We start from the raw sequence: 23,980 nt of genomic DNA, 5'->3' as shown, positions 1-23,980 counted from the left end.
ACAATGTGTGTCTCTAATTGCATCTTTTAGAGCAAATGTATTTAAAAAAAATTCCTTCATTGTTGGTTCTTCTTTTTCCATATTTATAGTTCTGTCTCGATCAAATTTTTTATGCATTAATCCAAATTGTTGTATATTTTAGTTTCTCTTTTCTTTTCCTTATTTAAAGTAATCGAAATCTATGAGATACAATTGCTAAAAACTGTTTACATAATTTCTACTTTGTTTTTCAGTTGTCATTCTCACAAACTTAAATTGGCCCTTTAAAATAATAATTTTAAGAATGAGCGTTACTGCTTTTTTTTTATATGATCCCGATTAAGTCCAGATAAAAAGTAAAGTTATTGTAAGTCAAAGAGTTTCTTTGGAAACTACGCCCCCACGCGGAAGTAGAGCGCACAGGTCTCTGTGTTATTTGTTTAATAATAGTTTGACGGTGCGGAGACTAATCTGACAGGAGGTAAATGTCTTTCATTTACTTAAACGCCCATTGTTGTGCTAAGTGTACTTTTTCATATCCTTGCTGCATTTTTTTTTCTGTTCCATCTGCCCTTTCAAACCTCCTAAAACGTTACAGTTTTGTTTTTTACTCGCCTGTGAAAGAGAAGTTACTGAAAAGTTTGGTGTGGGTGTCGGAAGTGTGACAGCGCTGCTCCAGCTTTGTCTTCCAATGAGAGGGCAGGCTTCTGTGGTCTCTCCCCGCCCACAGAGAGAGTGAGGCGGAGGAGACAGAGCAGAGTTTTAGTGGAGCCAAGGACAACTTTGAGTTTTCTCCGTGATTTTCTCTTTTTTCTCTCTCTCTTTAATGTCGGCCGCCATGACCATATCAAAGCTTTCCATCGCTTTGCTGTTAGAGTGGAAATGTTTACATCGAGCCGTGTAGGCTCGTTTTAACACTTGGTTATGGATACGTGACGGTGAAAGAAGTTAGAAACTTTCCCGATCCTGGGAGCGCAGCACAATGGACTCCAGGCAGAGGAAGCGCTCCGGAGGAGGGACGCTGTGGAGGATTTACCTCTATCTGGCCTGCGTGTGCTCAGCGTCCGCTGAGCTCAGGTATTCCGTATCAGAGGAACTAAAGCCAGGCTCGGTGGTTGGAAACATCGCGAAAGATCTGAGCTATACGGCTCAGAGTATCGTCCAGAGGAATTTACGGGTGGTCTCCGAGTCAGCGGTGGAGTATTTCGAGGTGAAACAGGCAACTGGTGATTTAATTATTAAACAAAAAATTGACAGGGAACAACTGTGCGAACTGAGTCCAACGTGTTCGCAACAAATACAAATTATGCTGGAGGACCCACTGGAGATTCATCGCGTCATGGTGGACATCCTGGATGTGAACGATAACGCGCCGCAGTTTTCAACCAGCAATATTTCTCTGGAGGTGTCGGAGGCGGCCGCGCCGGGCACGCGGTTCCGCCTGGAAAGCGCACACGATCCAGACGTGGGCACCAACTCCTTACGCACGTACCATGTGGCTACAAATGACTTTTTTGCACTGAATGTGCAGGCTAAGAGTGACGGCAGCAAGTTTCCAGAACTTGTCGTGGATAAACCTCTGGACAGAGAGACACAGGCCTCCTTTCGCCTGTTGCTCACTGCCGTGGATGGGGGTCAGCCGGAGAAGTCTGGCTCAACACTTTTGCTCATTAAAATTTTGGATGTAAATGACAATGCTCCGGTTTTTGCGGAGACGGTGACGAAGGTGACGCTGTCGGAAAACGTCGCACAGGGCACTTTAGTTACAAAATTAAATGCGACTGACGCTGATTCTGGCAGCAACGGTGAAATATCATTCCTGTTTAGTAAATACACACCAGAACGTGTTCTCCAGCTCTTCACTGTGGACTCCAAGAGCGGGGAGATCCGTGTGAAGGGGGATGTAGACTACGAGAAGGCCGCATCTTATCACATCACAGTGCAGGCCAGAGATGGGGGATACCCTGCCATGGAGGGTTCCTGTAACGTCATAGTGGACATCATCGATGTGAATGACAACGCCCCAGAGGTGACACTGATGTCACCGACCAGCTCCATCAGAGAAGACTCGCCTCCAGAGAAAATGATTGCTGTCATAACCGCTAAAGACCTGGACTCTGGAGACAATGGAAAGGTTACATTAACCATCCCACCAGGTTTGCCATTTAAACTTATTTTAGCCTTTGATGGCCATTATAGTTTGAAAACTGCTGGCAGCCTGGACAGAGAAACTGTCCCAGAGTACACAGTGGTTATCAAGGCGACTGATGCTGGCTCCCCACCCCTCTCATCTCAGAAAACTTTTGTAGTGAAGCTCTTGGATGTAAATGACAATGCTCCATCTTTCTCCCAGCCTTCATACTCTGTGGACCTCCCTGAGAACAATTCCCCCAGCTCCCCGATCGCTGCCGTTTCTGCCACAGACGCCGATCTGGGTGAGAATGCTCGGATCTCCTATGCCATCCTTCCCAGCATGGTCCAGGATTCGCCTATTTCTTCTTATGTGTACATTAACCCAGAAACTGGCCACATATACAGCATGCGCTCCCTTGACCATGAGAAGCTCAATGCTTTCCGCATTCAGGTGCAGGCCCGGGACGCAGGGGAACCCCCACGGGCAACAAATGTCACTGTACATGTCTTTGTTGTGGATGTGAATGACAACTCACCAGTGATTGTTCATCCCTCCTACCCAAAAGACAAAAGACTGCAGCTCACTGTGCCCCCATCTGCTGGCCCAGGCCACATCATAAATAAACTGGTGGCAGTGGATGCAGACAGTGGGCACAATGCGTGGTTGTTTTACTCAATCGCTCCTGGACCAAATGTTGGCATGTTCCGTATCGGGGCCCACACCGGGGAGCTCCGCACAGCCCGCAAATGGGCCGAAGAGGAAGTGGGCTCTACTTATGACATAACGGTCATCATCCAGGACAATGGTGACCCACCGAGGTCCAGCTCGGTGAACATCACCATAACTGTGGAGGAGAAATCCACAGCCATCGACGTTCCAGTGAACACTCGCCACAACCACTTCTATCACCATAACGGAATGTCTAACATCACTTTATATCTCATAATCTCTCTTGCATGTGTGTCGGGTGTAGCTTTCATCACATTTATGGTTCTCATGGTGCGCTGCCTAAGGCACCGTGACTCAGGGCTGGGAGACTCTGAATGCTGCTGCTATGGCCACCACAGGTCCAGCCGCTACCATCAGAGGCCCAGCAAAGACCTGCACCTGCAGCTCAACACCGATGGACCCATACGATACATGGAGGTGGTGGGAGGGCCCCAGGAGCCACACACACGCACCTATCGACCCTGCTACTCCACTATATCTAGTCGAAGTGACTTTGTATTTATGAAGACACCCATGCTGAGTCATAACAACACGCTCAACATGACGCTCAGCAGGAAGAACCTCATGAACTCAGCCATTGAGGTGAGAGGAAGCCATCCACAGTTGGGATAAGAGCATTACTGAGTTTTATTGTAGATCATTCCATTTTAGATGTCTTTTAAACATCTCCAAAAGCAGTTTTCGTTCAGTTGGTTAATTTTGAATTATGGCAGTATAGCAAAATGTGTCTTTGCTGGATTTTATGTGAGTGTCACTTTAGTTTGAAGATTAGTTCCTTCATATTGTGAGAGGATTTTTGAAGTTCCCCTAATCTACACGGCTACTTCGTTTGAAGTAGAGCTTTCTGCATAGACAAAAAAGAGAACGATAAAGACAAATTAAGATGAAGGAAGCTAGTTCAGCAAACGGTCACATAGAAAAGTAAAGGGGAAAACATTAGTGCTTCTAACAGATGGGGAGGAGGAGACATCCAGATGAAATGGGTCCTGCAGAGTCCACTCAGTGGAGTGGAGACAGAGAGGAACAGGATGACAGAAGGAGGGATGGTGGGGGTGAAGAGGAAAATGGCCAGATAGGTGGAAGTGTAGGCCAAAGAATAAAGCAGTCACCGAAAAACAGGAATTTGTGGGGTCATCGGCCCGACCCTGACTTCCTCTTGTCCTCTGAACTTCTGGTGATTGGTTCCAGGAATCAGCAGCACATGTGAAGCGGGTCTTGCGCCGTGTGTCCTGTACAATCATTACTGTTGCTAGAGCTTTTTTTTTCTTTTTTAAAAACCTTTTTAACCTTTTTTTCTCCTGCTTTCATGTATAATATTCTTCCTTTTCATGCAAGTTTGCTAAGACTAATCTGAGTTGTGTTGTACCCGCGGTCAGGAGGACGCCATCTGTCTCCCTGCTCTAGTGACACGTGTGGAATGAGGACAGCAGTGGAAAAGAGATAAAGGGACAGAAAACTGAAAAGGAAGCTTGGCTTTATGCACGTGTGCCACAGTGACAGAAGGCTCAGGCCTAATGGCTTTAGAGCAGTTGCCCTCACTAGGGGTGTTTATGTGCATGAGATTGCGTGTACAAAGCTTCAATAACAAGTAGCTCTGTGGTCGTGTCTAATTTTAGCAGGACCCTGGGGGCCGTAGTGCCTTCTCACTGCTCCTCTTTGTGTCCTTTATTGATCCACAGTGTGTTGTTTTGGCACAGTTTGTTTAGTAATGTGTCAGTTTTAAGGGGTCAGAGACCTATGTTCGTAGTGACTAATGTTGTATGTTTGATTTACATGAAGCTGCTTTAGTTAATTTTCTGCAGTTTAGTTTACTCATCTTTCTCACAACCTAAACTTTCTCATGGCCGAGTTTTACTGTTTTTCAATTTAAGTGAGTTCGACCCTCAGAGTCAATCAAGATCATATCCAAACTTAGATTATTTTTTTTTTTCATCCATTGTTTTTTTATATATATATTACTGTACAAAAGATGTTCTCTTATAAAACTTCACAAGCTATTTGATATTGAAATAATAGTAGAACAATACCGGTAGAGTCATTGCATTTGGCATGATTATGTTTGCATTTGGCAAACATAATCACAAACCGCAACATGTATCTAATAAATCTCGCATTTATGTGTTGTACATGCATATGTTTCTCTTTCCAGATGTTGAACAAAATGGATTGCGCTGATTGTATGTCGGTTCATACAAACAGAACAACTAACTAGAGAAGTTGTTAGCCTGTATATGGGATTATTGTGCATGGTTCACACTCACATGCTCACCTCACCCCAGGTGGCATTCAGGTGTGTCGTGTCCTCATGGATTTAACTTAAACCCACTGCTAAATCCAGCTCTACACATGGTAGTCCTCAAATGACATTAAGGTGTAACATGGTCAGGTTGTAATTAACCTAGAGATGCCTCAGAGCTCTTTGACTCGAGTGAAAGATGTACAGAAAAAGACTGATGGCTTTAAGGTTAGTGTGATTGTCTGTTAAGTGAGAATCTCGGTCCACACAGCTCCATTAGTCTTGCTCTGAACTGAGTGATTGTGTCCTACTTGTCTATCCTTTATACACAGACCTTTATGCAAATTAGTGTGTTTTTCTTTTAGACTAGATAAGAAGTAGATTTCACGGATAATCCTCTGAAGCCTTGACATCTGTGCTGCTGCATAGATAGCTTGTTAAAAAAATAATGCGACTAATAAAAGTTTTCAAGTTACTAATGAAAACATACTGAAATAATCTTTTATGTGCCAAATAGAAATGCATCATTTTGAATTTTGCACACCTACAGGCGAAAACATAGAAAAGCATAATGCATGGAGAGACGTAAAGCTGTAACAGAGTGTAGTATCCTAGTAGGGTATACATTTGGTTTGATCAAAGCTGAATACTGACATATTTTTCTGAGTGAGTGTGCTTTCTGTCCCACTGGTCTGTGCTCATCTTTTACTCTTCCTACAACTCAGACTCTCACACCCACGCATATTTGCACATTTTTTGAGTTTGTTTTTAGCTTCTTTGCATGGACCCAGTCCTGTTATAGATATTCTATCTGTAATGTTAATAATTGCTTGAGGATAGTGCCACATAAGTCTTTATTTGTGCACCTTTACCATTTTTACCATTCCTTGAAATACATGAAATCATTTCAAAAGAAAGTTGAAATGAACTTGGTTCACTTTATTCTATATGCATTTCAAGGCCTTTTTTAATTGAACGACCGTTGATTCCAAGACTCATTTTCTATTCACTTGCACATTTATTTACTATTATCCTCTTCTTGGTCATGATGTTCAAAAGTTTTATATTGTTTCCCTTCTGTTTAGGAATGTTTTGCTGGATTCCGTGTTTGTTTTTCCCCTGCGCCCTTGTTTTTTTTTTTTCCATCATTCCATCGGGTAGGACAGTTCTTTTAATAATGCAGCACATTGGGCTCCTGGACTCTCTCTCCCGGGAGCTCTCGTGTCGATTAGGCGGCAGAGTCTGGAGCTAAGCCAGGGTTTTTTATTCATCGCATCACTGCACAATGAGAGAAGCTGAGAGAGAGGGAGAGTGCAGGAGAGATGGGAAAGACATGGCGACACGGGTAGCGATGGACAGGAGTGCAGTGGGCTTGAAGATATTAATAAAGAATAGCACTGAGTCCTTTATCCAGGCTTAGTAAGGAACATGGACTGTTTTGATTTCAGGACACAAACTAAATGAATGTCCAAGGACTTTCTGTGTCCTCTTACATCAACTAGAAATCATTTTGTGAGAACGTAGCTATCTAGCCATCATGTTTTATATTCTGGCTGCATTGATGCTTTTTAGAATTTTAGATCTCTTTACATCTCTTTTTTTTTTGGTTCACTGATCATGTACATTTCTTCTTGAATTACCTGCTGTTTATTCCTAGTCTGTATAAACCTTGCACTGCAGTGTAAATGTGCTCCTGTGCTGCACTTTGTGCCTCACAGCCTTCAGAACAGCATGGCCGCCTGAACGTCAACACATTTGTAGCCATCTGTAGCTCTTTGTTGAGCCTCATGTTTTCTGAATCACACAAAAGGGAACTCTTCCACAAACACATACACACACAGATTTTATTACATGCAGATGTCTCAGTTACAAAGCACACACACACAAACCTGAGAAACATTTTTGCCATTGCTGCAATGAAACGTCCATTTCATGTTGCATCTTCTCTTCTCTCTGCAGCAAAAGCCCCCCAACAATGACTGGCGCTTCACGCAAGGACAGAGGCCTGGACCTAGTGGGTAAGTTAACTGAGACACACTTGTGCGCGCCCACACCCCCGCAGTTAAAGTGTTAATTAATATCAGCCCCAGCGTTGTTCAACATGAAGATAAAAGAATAAAAACGGATGAGGAAAGTTGCCTGTAGGGGGTTGATTTTGAATGACGGCGTGAACGTCTTAGTCTGACTTGGAGCTGCACGTTAGCATCGACTTTAGTCAAATTCCACTGAAAGATTCTGCTAGATGTGTCCAGACTCCAGAATGAGAATCTCTGCTTGTTTCCAGGCTGCCTTATAAAATGGCTGCCACAGCTTGCACTCCCCTCCCCCTCCCCTGCTGTGTCTCTCCTCCCTGCTCTCCCCGAGCCTGTGCGCCATCACTCAGTACTACTGATGAGCGACACTGACCAGAGCTGGGGGAGTAGGGGTTGGATACCGTGTTTATCCATTTTTCTCTATCTTCATTTTCCACTGACGCATAGCCAAATATAGCTTTTTTTTAGCTTTCCTGTTAAAATGCAGCAGATCAGGTGTGAGATTTTTCTGTTTCAGATGTATAGTTTTTTTTTTTAAGCATGAATGTTGGTTTTAGCCCATCTTGTGTGGGCTAAAACTGTTTTCCTAGCAGTGATTGCGTATAAGTTGAATAAGTCAAGTCATTCCCCTGAAACACACCAGCTGAGGCAAAACTTGTATAGCTAGAAAAGCACAAGACAGAAGAGTGTTAGATTTTGGCTGCACAGTCCCAAAATTAACATAAACTGAAAGAAACTTTGAGTTTATGCAACACAGTCAGATCTACAGCAGATTGTTTCAGAAATGTCCTTTTAAATGAACCCCAGCTTTCAGCTAAATACACAGTGGTTCTTTCAGTTTGTATAACTTGTTGTGTTTTTAGTCCCCACATGCCGTACGGTACACACATACGATGGACGCCGAAGAATGGGACAAGGTACCAGCTTAGACTTAGACTCTGTGCGGTCGCTTTCTGTCCTTAGCAGCTGATCTGGGTTCAGCTAAACCCTCTAATCCATCAATGGAAAAAGAATTGGATCCTCTCCTAAGGGCAGAGAGTGACTGAAAAAACTTTAGGTAGTGCACTGCAGTCAAGTGCTGTGCTGTGTGTAGTTGTACCTAACCCATAGCTTCTGATAGCCTCCCTGAAAGTTTGATGGGGTTTGTTGTTGGTCGATGTGCAAATAGGCCACAATGCCTGCTGTGGCATAGAACAAGGACTGTGGCATATTTCTGTACAGTGTTTTTTTTTTTTTTTGTAGATTTGCTGTGCCTTGTATGTGTGCTATACATTTAGTCATTTAAGTCCAAGAGCTCCTTTTTTCCTCTCCTTCTTTGCTGCCTTTGATGTGTGTCTGTGATGTTGTAGCCCAACACCACCACATGCAGCTTTTCTCTGTGATTTATGATGAAGCAGAGGATAATAAAAATGGATGTTTCATATCATTGGAGAAGTCCTCTTCCAGAGGAAACAAAAGCCTGCATTAAATTGCTACAATCAAAATATTAGTGCTGAAAAAGGACGAGCTGGCCAGAGGAGGTAAAAAACATGTCATGCAAGGTTGCGGAGGGAAATTGATGGTCCTTTCTGGCCCACTTAGGACAATTATCTGGTCAGGAAGTGATAATCCCGACAACGGGAAATGCTCAACAAACCACAGGATGTGATAAGTCTAACTAGATGTTAATTTAGCTTGAACCAAGCCTTCCTTTTTATCTCCAAATGTGTGAAGAGGCACAAAATGGTCGCCTTCACTGTGTTTTTGCTCTGTCTGTTTTGCATTGTCTGCCTGGCACAGGACCTAGATGTTTCTCTCCCTCTCTCTGTCTCTGGCATCAAACTGAGAACCACTTTTTTGCAGTACAAACTGGTAACCTGTTCTCTAAGAAGGCCTTATGTTTTGTGTTGGAATTCCTTTTTTTTTTCTTTTTTGCCATGTACTTTTTTTGAATATCCTGGGGAAAAAACTAATTTATCTCAGCATCTGAGGACATTTTAGGTGGTTTGGAGAAGGAAAAACTTGTTCCTGTGAACATCCCCTGTGTTTATCTCTCCAAGGTTTGAGGCACTTAAGATCATTTGAGGACTTTAGAAACGAGGCTTGAAATTCTTTAAATTTGTCAGTGATGGATGACATAAAAAAAATTAGACCAACTACAACACTGCTTAAAATAGTCTATAACACCTCAGTAGTTGCGGTACCGACCTCACCTCAGTTATCTTGATTTAATCTCTCATAACATCTTCATGTGAGCATAAAACGACTCAAAATTCAGACTGCATGTAGTTCAAACCATTTTTTCAGGATCTTTTGCTCAATTTGCCCATCCTCAATTTATATTTCCATTTCATATCCACATGTTGATATTTTGTCTCTTCCCACTTCCATTTTCATAACTGTAGACATGATTTTGTAAAAATGTACTTAAAACTATTGTACATCAATATATCATTTTTATTTGTAAACACAAATTGTCGTATAAACGGCCAACTCCCATGTATAATTTCACATAATTTTGTCTCAATTTCTCAAAAATGATATTGCATCTTATTTTAATGTGTTATTGGCCTGATACCAAATTAGGGTATGAAATGACGATGGGGCAAAATGACCAGATGTAGGAATATCTTTATATAGCGCAGGTTGTCTGATTATGCTCAAAAACATGCTCCATGTAGCTTCCTAAGAATATATATGGATATCTCAGGTGCCTAAAGCCTTTTCAATGTGCTGTGTATACATTTCTGCTTTAGCTGTTTATTATGAACCCTTTTTTTAAAACATGGTCCTCGGCTAAGTGTTCTTAAGTGAAAAGTCCAAAAAATCAATGTTCCACGTAGATTGATAGTTATTTTTGTTGCTAACAAGGAAGTCCCTTTGCCTAGAGTTATTTGTCCAGCACTTCTAAAGCCGGGGTTATACAAATTGTATGCAAATAACAGAACGTCATCTGCATACAATTATATAATGTATGCTACCTTTAAAAAAAGCCAAATATGAACTTTATTTGCTATCTAGCAGCAGTAGTCCAAGCAGGATTAGAGTATCGTGATCTAGTTGTCCGTTGAGCGCATGTTGGTCTGCTGCACATGTGGGGAGTAGATTGGTGAATGTCTGCTTTCTCCTTTGTTCGCCTCACATGCAAATTCTAGACTGTAAATAAACCAGGCTTTGAAGACAAAGTTTGCCCATATGGAAATGTTCAGCTCTCAATGGGCGCCACGTGTGTCACCATGTAGACTGCTATTTCCTTCATTAAAGAAGGAATCATTAAATATTTAGTCGGATTTACTAGCGGGCTCAGTGCTCACTGGCATACCAGTGAGTGTGGTACCATGAATACACCAACACACTGCTGGCTGCTGTGTGCATATGCATTTGCTCGCGCCTCCACAACTGTTTGAGATTCGCCCTGTTCTGTAAACTATACGTCCTTCTTGTTATTCTTGCTGAGTCCACCATCAGCTGCTTTGCTTTTACATGATAAAGCGCCAACTGTGAAGGCATTATGCTAAACACACAAACTGCTGAGGATTAGCTACCTCTTACTTAGGTGCTCTCTGTTTTTTGTTATTTTTCTTTTTACCTCTAGGGCAACTGGAGGACCTGAGGTAGCCATGGGAACTGGCCCTTGGCCCCAGCCCCCCACCGAAGCCGAGCAGCTTCAGGCACTGATGGCAGCAGCCAACGGTGAGTCCGACACCTTGTCACCAGCTGCATTTCCATTACTAATGTGCACAAGTATTTTGTCGATATTCTGCTAATGTAAAAGAAAAACAACACAATTTCGTAATTGCGGTGTTTAAAAAGATAAAGAAATAAGAAATTGAATTAAAATCGCACGTGAATAAGCTCGTTCACGCGATAAGACATTAAGAAACTGATGTAAACAGTTACATGAGATATACTCATAACTCAGAAATGGCGATGGTGCTCGTCATCTATCAGTCATCAGAGGAGATTGTTGGCATCTTATTCAGGCGTTGGAGGGAAAAGGGAGTGGCTACATATGCTGCGTTTTGGGAAAATTGTAGTCGGCAATTTTAAAATAGAGGTATGGATTCAACACATTTGAATAACACACAAATTCTTATGAACTGTGCGATGCTGTGAGAGCAAACAAAAACAAACCATCATCCTCCAACTACTTCCTGTCGCCTTCTTTGTCATTTTTGCCAGTCATCATCTGACTGTTGATCACGTAAGTCGTATGATGCGCAAAAAAGTGTTTCCATTGCAGTTTTGCGAAATACATCCATTCTGATAGCGCAGAAACTTTTTTATCAAAAACGTTTTTTCAAAATTGTTCAAAGTTTCCATTAAGCAGATTTATTTTCAGAATTTCAATTGGCACATTTCTATGGCCAATGGAAACGCAGCTATTATCTTTCTCTTTTCTATCCCTTCCCTGCTAGCCTTTTTTCTCTTCATGTGCACATGGATGCGTGGGAAGTGCTTGTTTGTGTGCCTTCCTGTTTGCTCGGACAGCGTCCAGCCAGGCTCATTCATTGATAAAGCCCTCTCTGTCCACATTAGAAAAAAATTCCATTTTGAGGTCGTGTGGTAATAAGTACCCAAAGTCAGAGAGCGGACATGAGTACCTGTAGTTGTTTTCCTTTCTGCAGTACAGTGTTGAATTTAAAAACACAACCAAGATGTGTTTCCACTCTACACATCCGTAAAGTGTTTTAACATAAGCAGAGCTCCAGGGACACCCAGGAACTATTATCATTCTATTTCTTGTTCCTATTGTACAAATGAACAAGAGACGCGCACATGTAGAGAGTCATTATCGACCTGGCAAGTATTTGATACTTCATGGAAAATATTGATCATATTTGCAGAAAGCAGAGTAAGAAAACCAATAAGAAAACGCACTAAAGTCATTGTTTCCAGTGTAATTTTAACAAATCATATTTCCTTCCCTTGAGAAACTCACACTCCAATCTTGGACATCACAGAGGATTCTGTGTGGATTTTATTTTCCACTGAAAGGAAAATCCAAACTGAAGGAGAAACGTCTGATTAGATGAATATCAGCACAAGGTTAGACAGATTGAATAGTTACAATGATCAGGGAGGAAAGGGTAAACAACGACTGGTGATAAACCCTGAAGGTCATTTCTCCTCTCGTTGCTTAACCTTATTGTTCCATGCATTGACTGGAGATAATTTTGTTTTCAGCATTAGTTTTGCTCTTTGAAAAGGATTTTACTAAAAATCTGACAATTTTTTTTGTCTGTATATATGGTTTATATGGTGTAAGAGGAGCTTCAGGATGGGGGAGGGAGCATTTGTGTTTCTGGCTCTGCAATGCAGGGGCTCTGGGAGAATTATGAGCAGAGCAGCTACGTCATGCAGTTAAAGACACAGAGCATGCCCAGTACAGACCCGTTGACACAAACAAGCATGCGTCTGCTCTGGTTGCACCGTTTCTCCTTTTGTTCAGTGCTCAGCTTTTACTTCCATTCACATCACATTCATTTAGCTTAGGTAATTGCTCTTTTTTTTGGCCATGTTTTTTTTTTTTTTTTTACTCACTGCTTCTTTTAACACTGTCGCCGTAAAACTTTCCAGCACTTTTAACACGTTCCACCCTTCTTCTTCTCCTCCTCCTCCTCCTCTGTCTTTGCCCCCCGTCATCCCCCAAACTCTTATCTCTGTTCTCCCCAGAAGTAAGTGAGGCGACGGCCACCCTCGGGCCCGGCACCATGGGCTTGAGCACCCGCTACAGCCCCCAGTTCACCCTGCAGCACGTCCCCGACTACCGCCAGAACGTCTACATCCCCGGGAGCACGGCCACCCTCACCTCCAACCCTCAGCAGCAGCAGGCTACGGCCCAGCAGGCCACGCAGCAGGCGCTGCCTCCGCCTCAGGCCTCGGCACAGGCTGAGCCTCCAAAGGCCGCCCAGACCCCCGCCTCCAAGAAGAAGTCCACCAAGAAGGAGAAGAAGTAGATGCTGGTGGAGAGGAGGTGGAGGCATGATGAAGTGATGAGAAACCCAACCCCCCATGCCCCACCATTAGGTATCTGCTGTCACATGGACGCTGTTGGTGGTTCTTTGAAGATTTTCTCCAAGAATCCAAATGTGCTGGAGGTTTTAGTGTTACTAACCCATGTTGTGCTTAAAGGTCTAGTATTGTTCATGTAATCTTTGTGGGTAGATATTTTTTGGCTGGGTATGGGGGGTTGCTGTTGGTTCCCCCCCCCCCCATTATTTTCTTTAAATGAAAAAAAAAAAATTAATAGACAAAGAGATTCAGTGTAGAAAACCTTGCTGGAATGACAAGGCTACACACAGCGATGTATTCAGAGATGAAAAGTTAATGTCTTTCATGTTGGATTTATTGTGCACTTTCCGAAAGTGGAAAGCCGGCTATTGTAAAGTTTGCTAGTTGCCATTCATTATATTCCTCTGTAGGGTCAGCCGTAAAGCATAAGGCTGCTGTTTGACAGGTATTACAGACTCTTCTGCATGCTCATTAAGGTTCAAACCACATATGCTAGTTTAGAGTTGCAAACTATGCATTGCAAAAGCAAAGAGAGGAACATTCTGAATCCTTGTTCCTCCCTCCAATCGCAGGTCAACGTAATGCACATGTAGTGTTTACTTGACAGAAAACGAGAATAACTTTTGTAATCATAGTTTTAAAGGAAAAGAAAAAGATATAAGAATTTAATCTTCTGATATTTTCTATGATCTGAGCATGCACCCGCAGTTGAAGGGAGGGGTTGGCAGAGGACTGTGGTGAAGGCATGGCACGTACTCTGATTTATCCTGGTTCCTATATAAAACCTCAGGACGAGTACAGACATGTCCTGCTGCCCTCTCCCCCCCCTTGCGCCCAGCTAGTGTCCTTCCCTCACCCCCAATTTGAGCCAAACTATGAGAAATGCACTGTTCGTATGCTGAAGAAGAAACCGAGTTGGGGTTGTAATCACTTCAATCTTTAGGGAAACATGTAGATGTGGTAAACTTAAGTGCTTAGGAGTTTCTAGACACTTTGTAAGCCTCTAGGGCACTTTCTTGAGGTGCTGAAAAGAAATTTCTTGATGTGTTTTCTTTCCTTTTTTTTCCTTTTGGGAGATATTGATTCAATAGCATAAAAGGGGTTTGTTTTAAGATACTTTGCCATATATCTGTCTGTCAGGATAAAACTGCATGAAAAAGAGGGCAGCTCGCAGGCTGGGTCAAAGGGGAGCAAAAGGGGATCGGTGAGAGCTAAACCGATCGAGGTGGGGTACAACCTACAACCTTTGGCTCTGCCCACTGAATGTACAGAGGAACCAATGCTGGCCTGCCCGCCCTTTTTAATTTTCTCCAATGCACTGACCCTGATAGAGGTCAACAGAGCCAAGCACAGTCAAACCTGTTGGTGAGGAGACGCCCCTCTGGGGCATCTTCTCCACTTTTGAAATCAGTGGCAAACACGACCCTCTCCGCCTCTCACCTGTCTGCGTCCGCTCCCCCCTCGTTCTGCGAGGCTCCCACCCCGCTGTAAATAAACACGAGTCCGGTTGATGGTATGAGCCAAGTATTTGTACAGCAGGGACCTTCTCCAACTGTCCCCTCTCAACAAGGCGCGGCTTACTACTGGAATGTGTTTGCATTTTGTTTTTCAAGAAAAATAAAAACCACAGCTTAAAAAAAAAAAAAAACAACAAAAAAAACCCCACAAAAAATTTATCAACAATAATCAAAACGTTTGACATGTTCTTCAACAGTTTGTGTTGCAATGTAGTAACTGAGCACCATTGAAGCCAACTAACTCTTCAGTGTAAATAAATGACTTAAAGATAACTTTAGATGAGTAAAAAACAAAGTGACACACGTAGACTAGGTAACTTGTGGTATGTGTTGCGCATATTTTTGTGTTTATTTTTCTCTTTACTACCCTTTATCACCCTGTAAAGAAATGAGACAAAAAAAATATGGAAGTCTTTCTATCCTTCTGTAACCTCTTAATGTTACTTTGCGGTGATTTTTCTCTTGTGCATTTGTGAAATAATGCCTCTCATTCTCTTTCTGTCCATATGAACAAATGATTATAAATATTATATATGTGTAAGTCCGTCCGCTGCTGAATTAATACTACTCTATCCTGCTGTATTATCTTTCTTATAAAATGCTTTGCCCTCTCCCCACGCTACAACCCTGTGTTACTCTCTTATTTTTATGCTAATATTTATATTTCTGTTTTATTTTCTCTTGGACACTGACATTTCAAATAAAAGAAATCATATGAAAAACCTTACATGTACGTTGCTTGTTTTAATTCTGTTTACAGTAAATGTAGATTAACAAATTCAAAGTAGGATTTGTTAATCCTACTGTGACATTTTACAGCTTTAACATGCAACAGTGCAGGCAAGTAACTCTATGAATCTGTTTTTATGATTTTATGAAAGATAAATGGAACAAAACCAAAATGAGAGGGTTTAACGCAACTTAACCAAGCTTGTGTGAAACATTTACTTACTAAAAACTAACAGCCTCTAATTGTTGAGGGGATTTCAGGTTCTTGTAAAGAAACTGAATACGAACCACTAAATCCAAAAAGAAAATGTAAAAACACAGAACAAAGTGTCTGGATGTCTTATAATAGCTGTAATCATGAAAGTGTAGAGTTCTTGGAATGTCAATTTATCATTATTCCATTTTATCTGTTGCTTTCACTCTGTGACCCAGAGTGTCTCACATAAAGACAAATAGTCATTTTTGGCTATCTTTAAGTGATACTGCAGTGCTGTGGGCACCACCAAAGATTTCTCCACCACATTCTAAGTCCCATTTTGTTCATTCATCAAATTCTCAAATCATTTTAATAGTAAAAAAAAGTTTCTTTTTCCCTATTTTTGGGAAATTAGAGACATGTTATTTTTATTCATGTAAAAATCAGAAGACCAAACAGAGATCATAGCAGTCAGCACTCAGGCTCTTTGTGCCCTTCACAACCTATAAATAGCCAATGATACATTGCTGAGCATAACAAAAGGAGCAGCCTGCAACATGCTGCTGCAGATGTTCAGGGGGGGGGATAAAAGAAAAGACCAAGCAGCTGGAGGGACGGCGGTGACCGGTATTGTTCATTAAAAAGGCATGACGCCCAATTCAGTGGTGAATAATGTATTTTTTCTAGACTGAGTTTCATGAACACCTGTAAAAGCACAGCTGTGAAACATCTGCCTGCCTGAAGAAATAAAATCGTCAGTTTTTGACTGACAGGCTCATTCTTCATTTGAGCCTGTAGTTTCTCCAGCACCAGTCACTACAGACTCACAAACCCAAAATGGCTGACTCCATTTACCCCCTACCCCTAGATGTATTACAGGGTTGCCATGGCAACTGTCAGCCCCAGCAACTCTATGCTCTTCACCACACGTCTTCATTACTGATCCCAGAAGTGGCCATCACTGGCCGCTGCTCCAGGCCACAAAAAGGCAAACATGTTCACCCATTAGTCAAACCTGGCAACCCAGGGAGACTTATGCAGGAAACATGGAGGAGAACTTCCCCCCACACACACAGGCACAAGTCCGATGAGTCAGAGACAATAAAGCAGCGTGGGCTTGTCTCAGTTTCATTCACTGGAGATCTGTAGTACGGGAGCTGATCTAAATCTGGGCAACAATCGAAGGAAACTAAAGAAGTATTCTCATAGGGGAATAATGCGTGGACTATTAGCACATAGAGTTACTATGTCAGCTGATGTTTGTCATCCTGTGACTCACAGAGGCTCCCGGTGTCCCCGTGGGTCACCCATTTCCCCTGGAGGAGACGGCAGAATGAGGAGATTGTTCTGGCGTTGCCCCCTTTTGTGCCCCACCACCATAGCTCACTCAATTAAGCACATTCTTGTTCATTAGACACAGACCAATATACTGTAAAGGCCTTCGAAAGTAGTGAAGTTATAGCAAAGAAGAGGAGCTTCAGACTGGATGTAGACAATGACCTGTCTGTGTTTTACAATATCAGTCAGACAGGACGGACACAAAGCAGAACGGTGGAGATCTTCCCTTCCTTTATAATGGAAAGGAAGCTGAGAAACATGCTTTGTAGTAATACGAGTCACAAATAGTCAACACACAAAGAAAGAAAAAAATAAGGATGAAACTAACTTTAAATTGAATTTATAATAATTTGTCTTACAATAGTTGCACAAGAACAGTTCACAAGTTTCACTGTGAAATAAGAAAACATCATCGACACATGATGATTGGATGCTAGATTTCGACCATAAACTTAGTCAGAAAGTCTGGAAAACAGCCAAGTAAGCATTTACACTTCCTTAAACAGGAACTTGCTCACGTTCCGCAGACATGAGTCACAAAAAGTTGGAAGCACCTTTAATTAAAAAAAAAAAAAAAAGAGGAGCAGATTTGACAAAAAGCTGATGTTCATTTTTTCCATAGTACTAAAGCAAAAATGAAAGTTTCAGTATCTGAGCTTGGAATAAGAAAACATTATGTAATGCGAGGAGGTCATATTGGTTCCGCTGAAAGGAAAGAAATCAGGATGTGACGCTTTTGGCTGCTAGTGGCGGGAGAGGAAGCGAGTTTCCCGCGTGTTTTTTTTTAACCCTTCAGAGGTGAGGCGAAAGGAAGGAGTGCTCCCACATTCCCCATCCTCCACCACTGGTTTCCTCTCTCCTTCCTTCCCTGATCGCCCCCCCTGCCTCCCTCCAGTCTCCTCCTTCCTCCCATCCTGCAGCTGTCTCTGTGTCCACATGTTGGAGGACAGAGCACTGCTCTGTGAATATGCACTGGTGGAAACACAAAGACCAGTTTACCCATGGACTTTAGCACTGAAACTGAATGACACCCTCTTTAAAGATTTATTTTGTCAAAAGAATGTGATTTTTGCCAGTGCATAGTCTGAAAATACGTTGTTCTTTTGATGTCACAATAAAAAATAATTAAGGGAAAGGGAGAGGAATAAAAAAACTCAGCCAACTCTAAAAATACTCCCTGACGGTCCTCCGCAGAATCAAGGGTCAAATATCCTGCTCTGATTAAGAATGAACACATGCTGCCCTCATGCTTGTATCCTTTCCAGGACTCTTCAGATCTTACCAAACACTCTAAAGTTACCAGACCTCAAGCCCTGTTTCCATAAAGTCTGTTTTTGTTTATCATTTCTGCTGAGAGGAATGCGCCCATCAGGCTCAGATAATAAGGAGGCCAGACAGGCAGAGGAGCGAGGAAGAGCACCGAAGCACCGAAGCCTGAACGTTGCTACGGCTAACGCTACCCTGATTTAAAGAGACACAGTAATGTGCTGGCTGCTGGCTCCGCTGAATCGCAGAGATGGAGCTGTAGCAATGTGGAAAAAGAGCACAATGCGTCCTTTGAATGCTGAAAACTCTTTTTTAGTCTCTTGATCTGAAAGGACCCTTCTCTCTTCTGTCTCTCCCCGCGTCTCCTTTGCCAAGTGCTCTCGGGGCCTGTTTTCTCAGCTGGGAGGATGGAAGTCAGACAGGGGAAAAAGAGGGGGGCTATTGGGGAGACAGGAATGAAGCAAGGAATGATAAGCTGAGGGATGAAGAAAGGGGCGAATTTAGACAACTAAATAGACAGGGTTAACTGATTCATTGACAAGTAGCAAGAGGAGAGCGGAACTACATCCAAAGCAACAATTAGTGGCAATAAAATCATGTGAACTATTCAAGGAATCATGAATAAATCTGAGTTGTACCATAAATATTTGTGTTTTCAGGAGATTCAGAACAATCCATCTGGTGTAAAGTGGGCTGAGGGCGTCCCTCACCCCCACCTTGCATCCAACACACATGAAATAACAACATGCCAGCATAACCCCAATCCCACCACACACATCATACACCCCCCCCATTTAAGCAGCCCACAGCTCTCACACAAATGCAGCTGCCACACCCCCCACAGCAGCACGCACCATCTAATCCACTGCCTCCACCGCTGCTGTTGTCATAGTTACGGAAAATTCCAGATTTCAGATGCGGGAATTAGCAGGAAGCTGCGAGGAAGCTGTCAACCAAAATGTGTGACAAAGAAGCCTTAAAGACAGGGGGCCTGGGGGAGGAGTTGTGTTCATGTGAACGATTTGGCATCAAAGATTAGATGTTCTGCAACATGTACTAGATGCTGCACATGCCAGGGCTTTAGCTGAGAAAGCAACTGTGTGTTAAAGTGTTAGCGTGTTCATGTTACCAAAGGTCTGTGAACACCAGGCCCCTCAGACATGGAGGCACTGACACAGGCGCATGTCGACAGCTCCACGCCATGCTGACAGGTGTTGCTGCGGAAATGGTGCAGCTGTTGCCTGGATATTTCGAGCTAATAAGCCCGGACCATCAAACAGCTCTCCATTTCCCCTCCCCATCCCTCAGCTCTGAGCCAACACACCCCAGACTGGAATCAGAAAGAAAAAGTGCAAACTCAAACTGGGAGCCCGTCATTACACATACTGTTTGTTTAAGAACAAACCAAAAACTCTTCTTCCATTGCTGTTATAAAAATGACTGCTTTGCCTAAAAAAAGACGTTTCACTTCATAGAGTATTAAAAACTGACACATCAGTCCATCACAAAGGACAAAGGGATTGGTAGGTCTGTTTTGAAATGTTTACTTGCATGTCGTCATATGAGCTTCACCAAAGGAAAAGTCAGCAAAAGTAGAGATAGGTCAGACCTGAAATTAAAATTCATTTATCAGCTGGAGTAAGATCACAATTTATTCATTTAAAAATACAATTGAAGAATAAATAAACAAATCATTGGCATTGGTCATTATGGAGTCCTGAAATAAGAGCATTACTATATCTTGATTTGAATTCTTGCTTCTCTTCATTGGAGCAAAGTAAAAGTATCAGTCTGAAAAATATATTGACTATCTAGCATTTCCTATAAAAATAAAAACAAATTTGTTGCTGTGAAAACGTGCTCAGTCTATGTATTTTGAAGAAACAGCTTTAGTTTTATTTTTCTAGTCCTGTCAGGTATCCAGGTGAACTCAGGTGTTTGTGGTCGTTTACCACCAACACACCCTTTTCACAAATAAAAGCTTTGTTGTACATCTGACTTTTCCTAATCTGTATTGTCTTACGCTTTTTCTTGTTAAAGATAAAGAGTAAGTCAGCCTTGTAAAAACCAGTCCCCAGAGGGACTTTGCTTATTACAGAACGCCTGACTATTAGGGAAAAAAAAACAAAAAACACACATATAGCAGTACTTTCTTTGGAGAAGAAATACTCAAGAGAAATTATAAAGCCAATAGCAGCTACAACTTCAAATAATCAATAACTGGAGGATAGTAGGAACTTTCTAGTGAGAATATTTCTAACTTTGAGCGCTCACAACTAAGAAACAGTCACATTGATGCATAAACTGACAAAGCAATCAGATGAGTTGTTGAAATTATTGGGGTTGAAATAAAAAAGACAATCAAAGTTATTGTGTGTGTAGTCCAGTCTAAAGATTGTGATACAAGGCTCAATATCATGTTGGTATCTGTTCATTTAAAAATCATTTAAGGATTAAAAATGATATACAATGGATAAAAGAGAAAATTATGATAAATAATTGGAAAAATTTGCTCTTTAAAATGCTACAATGCAATCTTTAAAGTATATCATTTTGTCTTCCTTTGAAAATTGTTAGAAAATTGTTCACAATTGTTAAAAACAATATGGCTTCAAGCGGACTTTGAAGTCAAGATCAGTTTTATGTATGTTCCTTGAATTGCACCGTTATTCTGATCATGACTATTCTTGTAATTCTACAACATTCCTGTAGCATGACCCTAATCCGCCATCATACAGAAGGGATGATTGATATAAAAGTCACTTTTTGAAAATATTGGATGTCATTTGTCGTTTTTTTCTTAGAAAAGAAAGCAAGAAAAAAGTATTAAAACCTGGTATGAAAAAAAAAGCAATTTTATTCTTAAGCCATATCGCTCTGCCCTACTCAGGCTCTGTCCATATACTGCAACTATATTTCACCTGATGGTTAATTATATGGATAGTGGATGCTACTTACAACCATTTCAATTGCATTGAATTAAAATGAAGACATACACCTTTTTTTCAGGGTCAGTTTTGCCTGTGTGCCAGCAGACAGAAATGTCAAACATCTGTGGAATGCACAGATTTCCAGCCACATCGTAAATCCTCAGTGAAGATGACTTGTAGCAGTCAGACACACAACAGGAAGTCGTGAGAAAGTTGCATATTTGTTAAACACTGGGGGATAATAATCTGGATTTTAAGACATGAACTTAACCGAGGGGAACGTGGGAATATTTCAGGGGCTGCAGCTCATGTTCTGACAGTGATTTGAAAATCAGCAGTGTGGATGAGACACCAGGGACTCTGCTGAATGCTGAGAGCTCGGGGACAGGTGTTAAAGCCATCAGCAGGAGCAGCGCAGTCTGCAGGAAATGAACTCAAATGCAAGAACGAATATAAAAATGCAAATGCTGATAAAAAAAAAAGAGGGACTCTATAAACCCAGATCAGAGATGTAAACCTGTGCCTTTTGATCCAGTACAGTCAAATCTGTTCACTCTTATTTGGAAACCTGCTTGGATCATCAATCTCTTGTTTGCATCAGTGTGTTTATCTTGTAGGGAAAACAGCCCTTTAAGATGATTCATTATAAACACTGCAGAATGGCTTAAGGGAAAATGAGGAGAGATTTGAGTGGAAAAAGCAGCTCCAGTGCCCTAGTTTACTGTTCTCATGGTACGCCGCCTCTCCCTCCCTCCACCTCTCTCTCTCTCTTTGTTCTCTCCCTCCCTTCTTGCTTTCTTTACTCTGCATTTTTGTCAGTGCACAAATCTAATTTGCTTCATAAAATCCTTTTATTTTATCCCCTCTTATTACATGTTCCTGCTTCCACTCCCTTGCCTGTCTTTGGTCAAGCCAAATAACAGAGACTCCTGCTCCAGATAGCAGTGTGGTCTGGCAGTCTGTCTTGCTGACCCCACCGTCCATTCCTCCCTCCTTCTTTCCCTACTCTTCCAGTGACCTCTCTGCATTTGCATCCGAGGAGCCAGTGGACATCGCAGTGTGTCGCACTCGTCTGTCTGTGTCCATAAAGATCAAATATTCATGTGCCCGCTTCTTGCCGCGGCGCCTCGCCATGCAACAGCAGATGAAGTCGGCTGGCGAAAGACTCAGTTTCCATGGCAACCCCCACCATCCATTTCCATCCCTCCTCTCTCGCCTTTGTTGGGCAGCACAGGGAGGGGCGACCGATACCTCCCTGGAAACAAGTCGCGAGCAGACGAGGGATCTTGGCATCACAGAGAGTAGATCACCAGGAGATGATGGGACTGCATGTCTTCTGGTTGTTGTTTTTTTTCCTTCCTCCTCTTCGTCGCCTCTTTGTCTCCCCTCTGCACTGCCTGCCCCCCGTCTCACCCACCCAGCACGTATAAAGCAGCAGCTCTGCAGCGAGACTGTAAGCTGCTTACTATAATGCAGCTAAACAAAGACTTGTAGCATGTCTCGTTCCCCGCTCCCCACCTCCCTCCCTGAGTGTCTGAACAAATTGGACCAGGATGCAGCATTCATCCTCTTCTTTGCACTGAGGTGTAACTTCCTTAAAAAAAATTTAAAAAAATCAAATGGAGCTCTTGACCCAACTCTCCTTTATGTTACCAGCACAAAGCTGTGATTCAGAGTGAAAACACCTCCAGCTGGGACTGCCTGCAAATCTCACTTTAGCTGTTGGTCTCTTGCCTGATCTTTTCTTCTCATCACTTCCAATTTGTCATATATTCTGCCTGACTGAGCATCACTGCCCAGTTTTTATTGCCCTTTGTTAGAGACCACCAGCCCTTTTGAGCTGCAGTGATATTATCCCATCTATGTGTGTGTGTCTTTTTTCATGTGGGTCACTTCCAGTTGTGTCTATACACACTCGTCTTTGTTTTTACTCACTCCTCTGCCACCACCTGAGCCTCCGTTTTACCAGGCAGTCAAACAGAGCCTCTTAAAAATGAAATAAATTCATATATGAAACAGAAGAAAGAGAAAAGTTAAATCCACTAGAACAAAGGGGAAGGGAAATAAAACTACCGGAAACCCAAACACACAGAAAAAAGTGTGAGAACAGAGGAGGCAACGAAAAATACTGATGTTTGACAGCAGCAGGTGAGTGTAACCATGGCAACAAAGCAAAGGAGTGACATCATTTTTGTTCTCCAGGTGCGGTGGTATTGTCTTTGTCTTTTTTATGGAGTCTTACTTTACTGTCAGTACTTCAGTTGATGTCAGAAGGAGAGGAAATTTATTTATCTTCATTTTTCTTAGAAATTTTTAAATGTATTTTGAGCCCTAACTCTAGCATCAATTGGAATGTATGTGTAATTGTATTTAAATTATTATTATATCTTTTTATAAGCTGCCGTGAGATGACATTTTTATATTAATAAGCTGAAATGAACAGTATTTTCTCAGACATAAAACAAGTACAGAAACTAATATTTCTCCTCCCAGGATCACTTTTTTGGATCTAAATCTTGAGTCCAAAAACCTGTGTATATAGAAGACAGAGTTATTGTTCCGGCTTGTGGTCTCCTTCCTGCTGGACGGCCCTAGAAGCCTGTCTGCCCTCTCCTCACCTTATCTCTAATGCTGATCTTATGGAGGAAGCTCTTTTCAGTCGCTTCGGTCTGGGACCTCCTTCTCTTAAGCTATGATCCAAATCTCATGACCATATTTGAGGATCTGAATGTCGACAGACCACTAAATCAAGAGCTTTTACGTTTGCCTCAGCTCTGTGCTTCCTGTGATGATCAAAGCATCGCCTGCAAAACTGCAGATGAAGCCCAAATCAGACTATTCATCTCCTGCTGGATCCTACTATTACCTATTAGTTACTATTTTAATTAGCCACAAATTA

The 23,980-nt window shown here is 42.1% G+C and overlaps 1 protein-coding gene across 50 annotated transcripts in view; it reads left to right on the top strand.

The window, feature by feature from the left end:
* Positions 1–15,347, top strand: part of LOC102232233 (protocadherin gamma-C5-like) — a 255,082-nt gene extending 239,735 nt beyond the window's left edge. For 42 of the 50 annotated variants that reach the window (XM_023328430.1, XM_023328444.1, XM_023328457.1 and 39 more), the window contains 4 exons: positions 7,038–7,096; positions 7,975–8,028; positions 10,686–10,783; positions 12,767–15,347. In XM_023328430.1, coding sequence (XP_023184198.1) covers positions 7,038–7,096; positions 7,975–8,028; positions 10,686–10,783; positions 12,767–13,050 — 495 coding nt within the window. In that variant the 3' untranslated portion in view covers positions 13,051–15,347. Of the gene's footprint in view, positions 1–695; positions 3,425–7,037; positions 7,097–7,974; positions 8,029–10,685; positions 10,784–12,766 lie in introns of those variants that run through there. The other 8 variants (XM_023328463.1, XM_023328465.1, XM_023328467.1 and 5 more) reach the window with 5 other exon arrangements.
* Positions 15,348–23,980: the final 8,633 nt, after the last annotated feature.

Source organism: Xiphophorus maculatus, chromosome 23 (genome assembly GCF_002775205.1).
Source record: "Xiphophorus maculatus strain JP 163 A chromosome 23, X_maculatus-5.0-male, whole genome shotgun sequence".
Lineage (NCBI taxonomy): Eukaryota > Metazoa > Chordata > Actinopteri > Cyprinodontiformes > Poeciliidae > Xiphophorus > Xiphophorus maculatus.
Note: the sequence above shows the minus strand (reverse complement) of the source record. Positions and strands in the feature narration are given on the sequence as shown.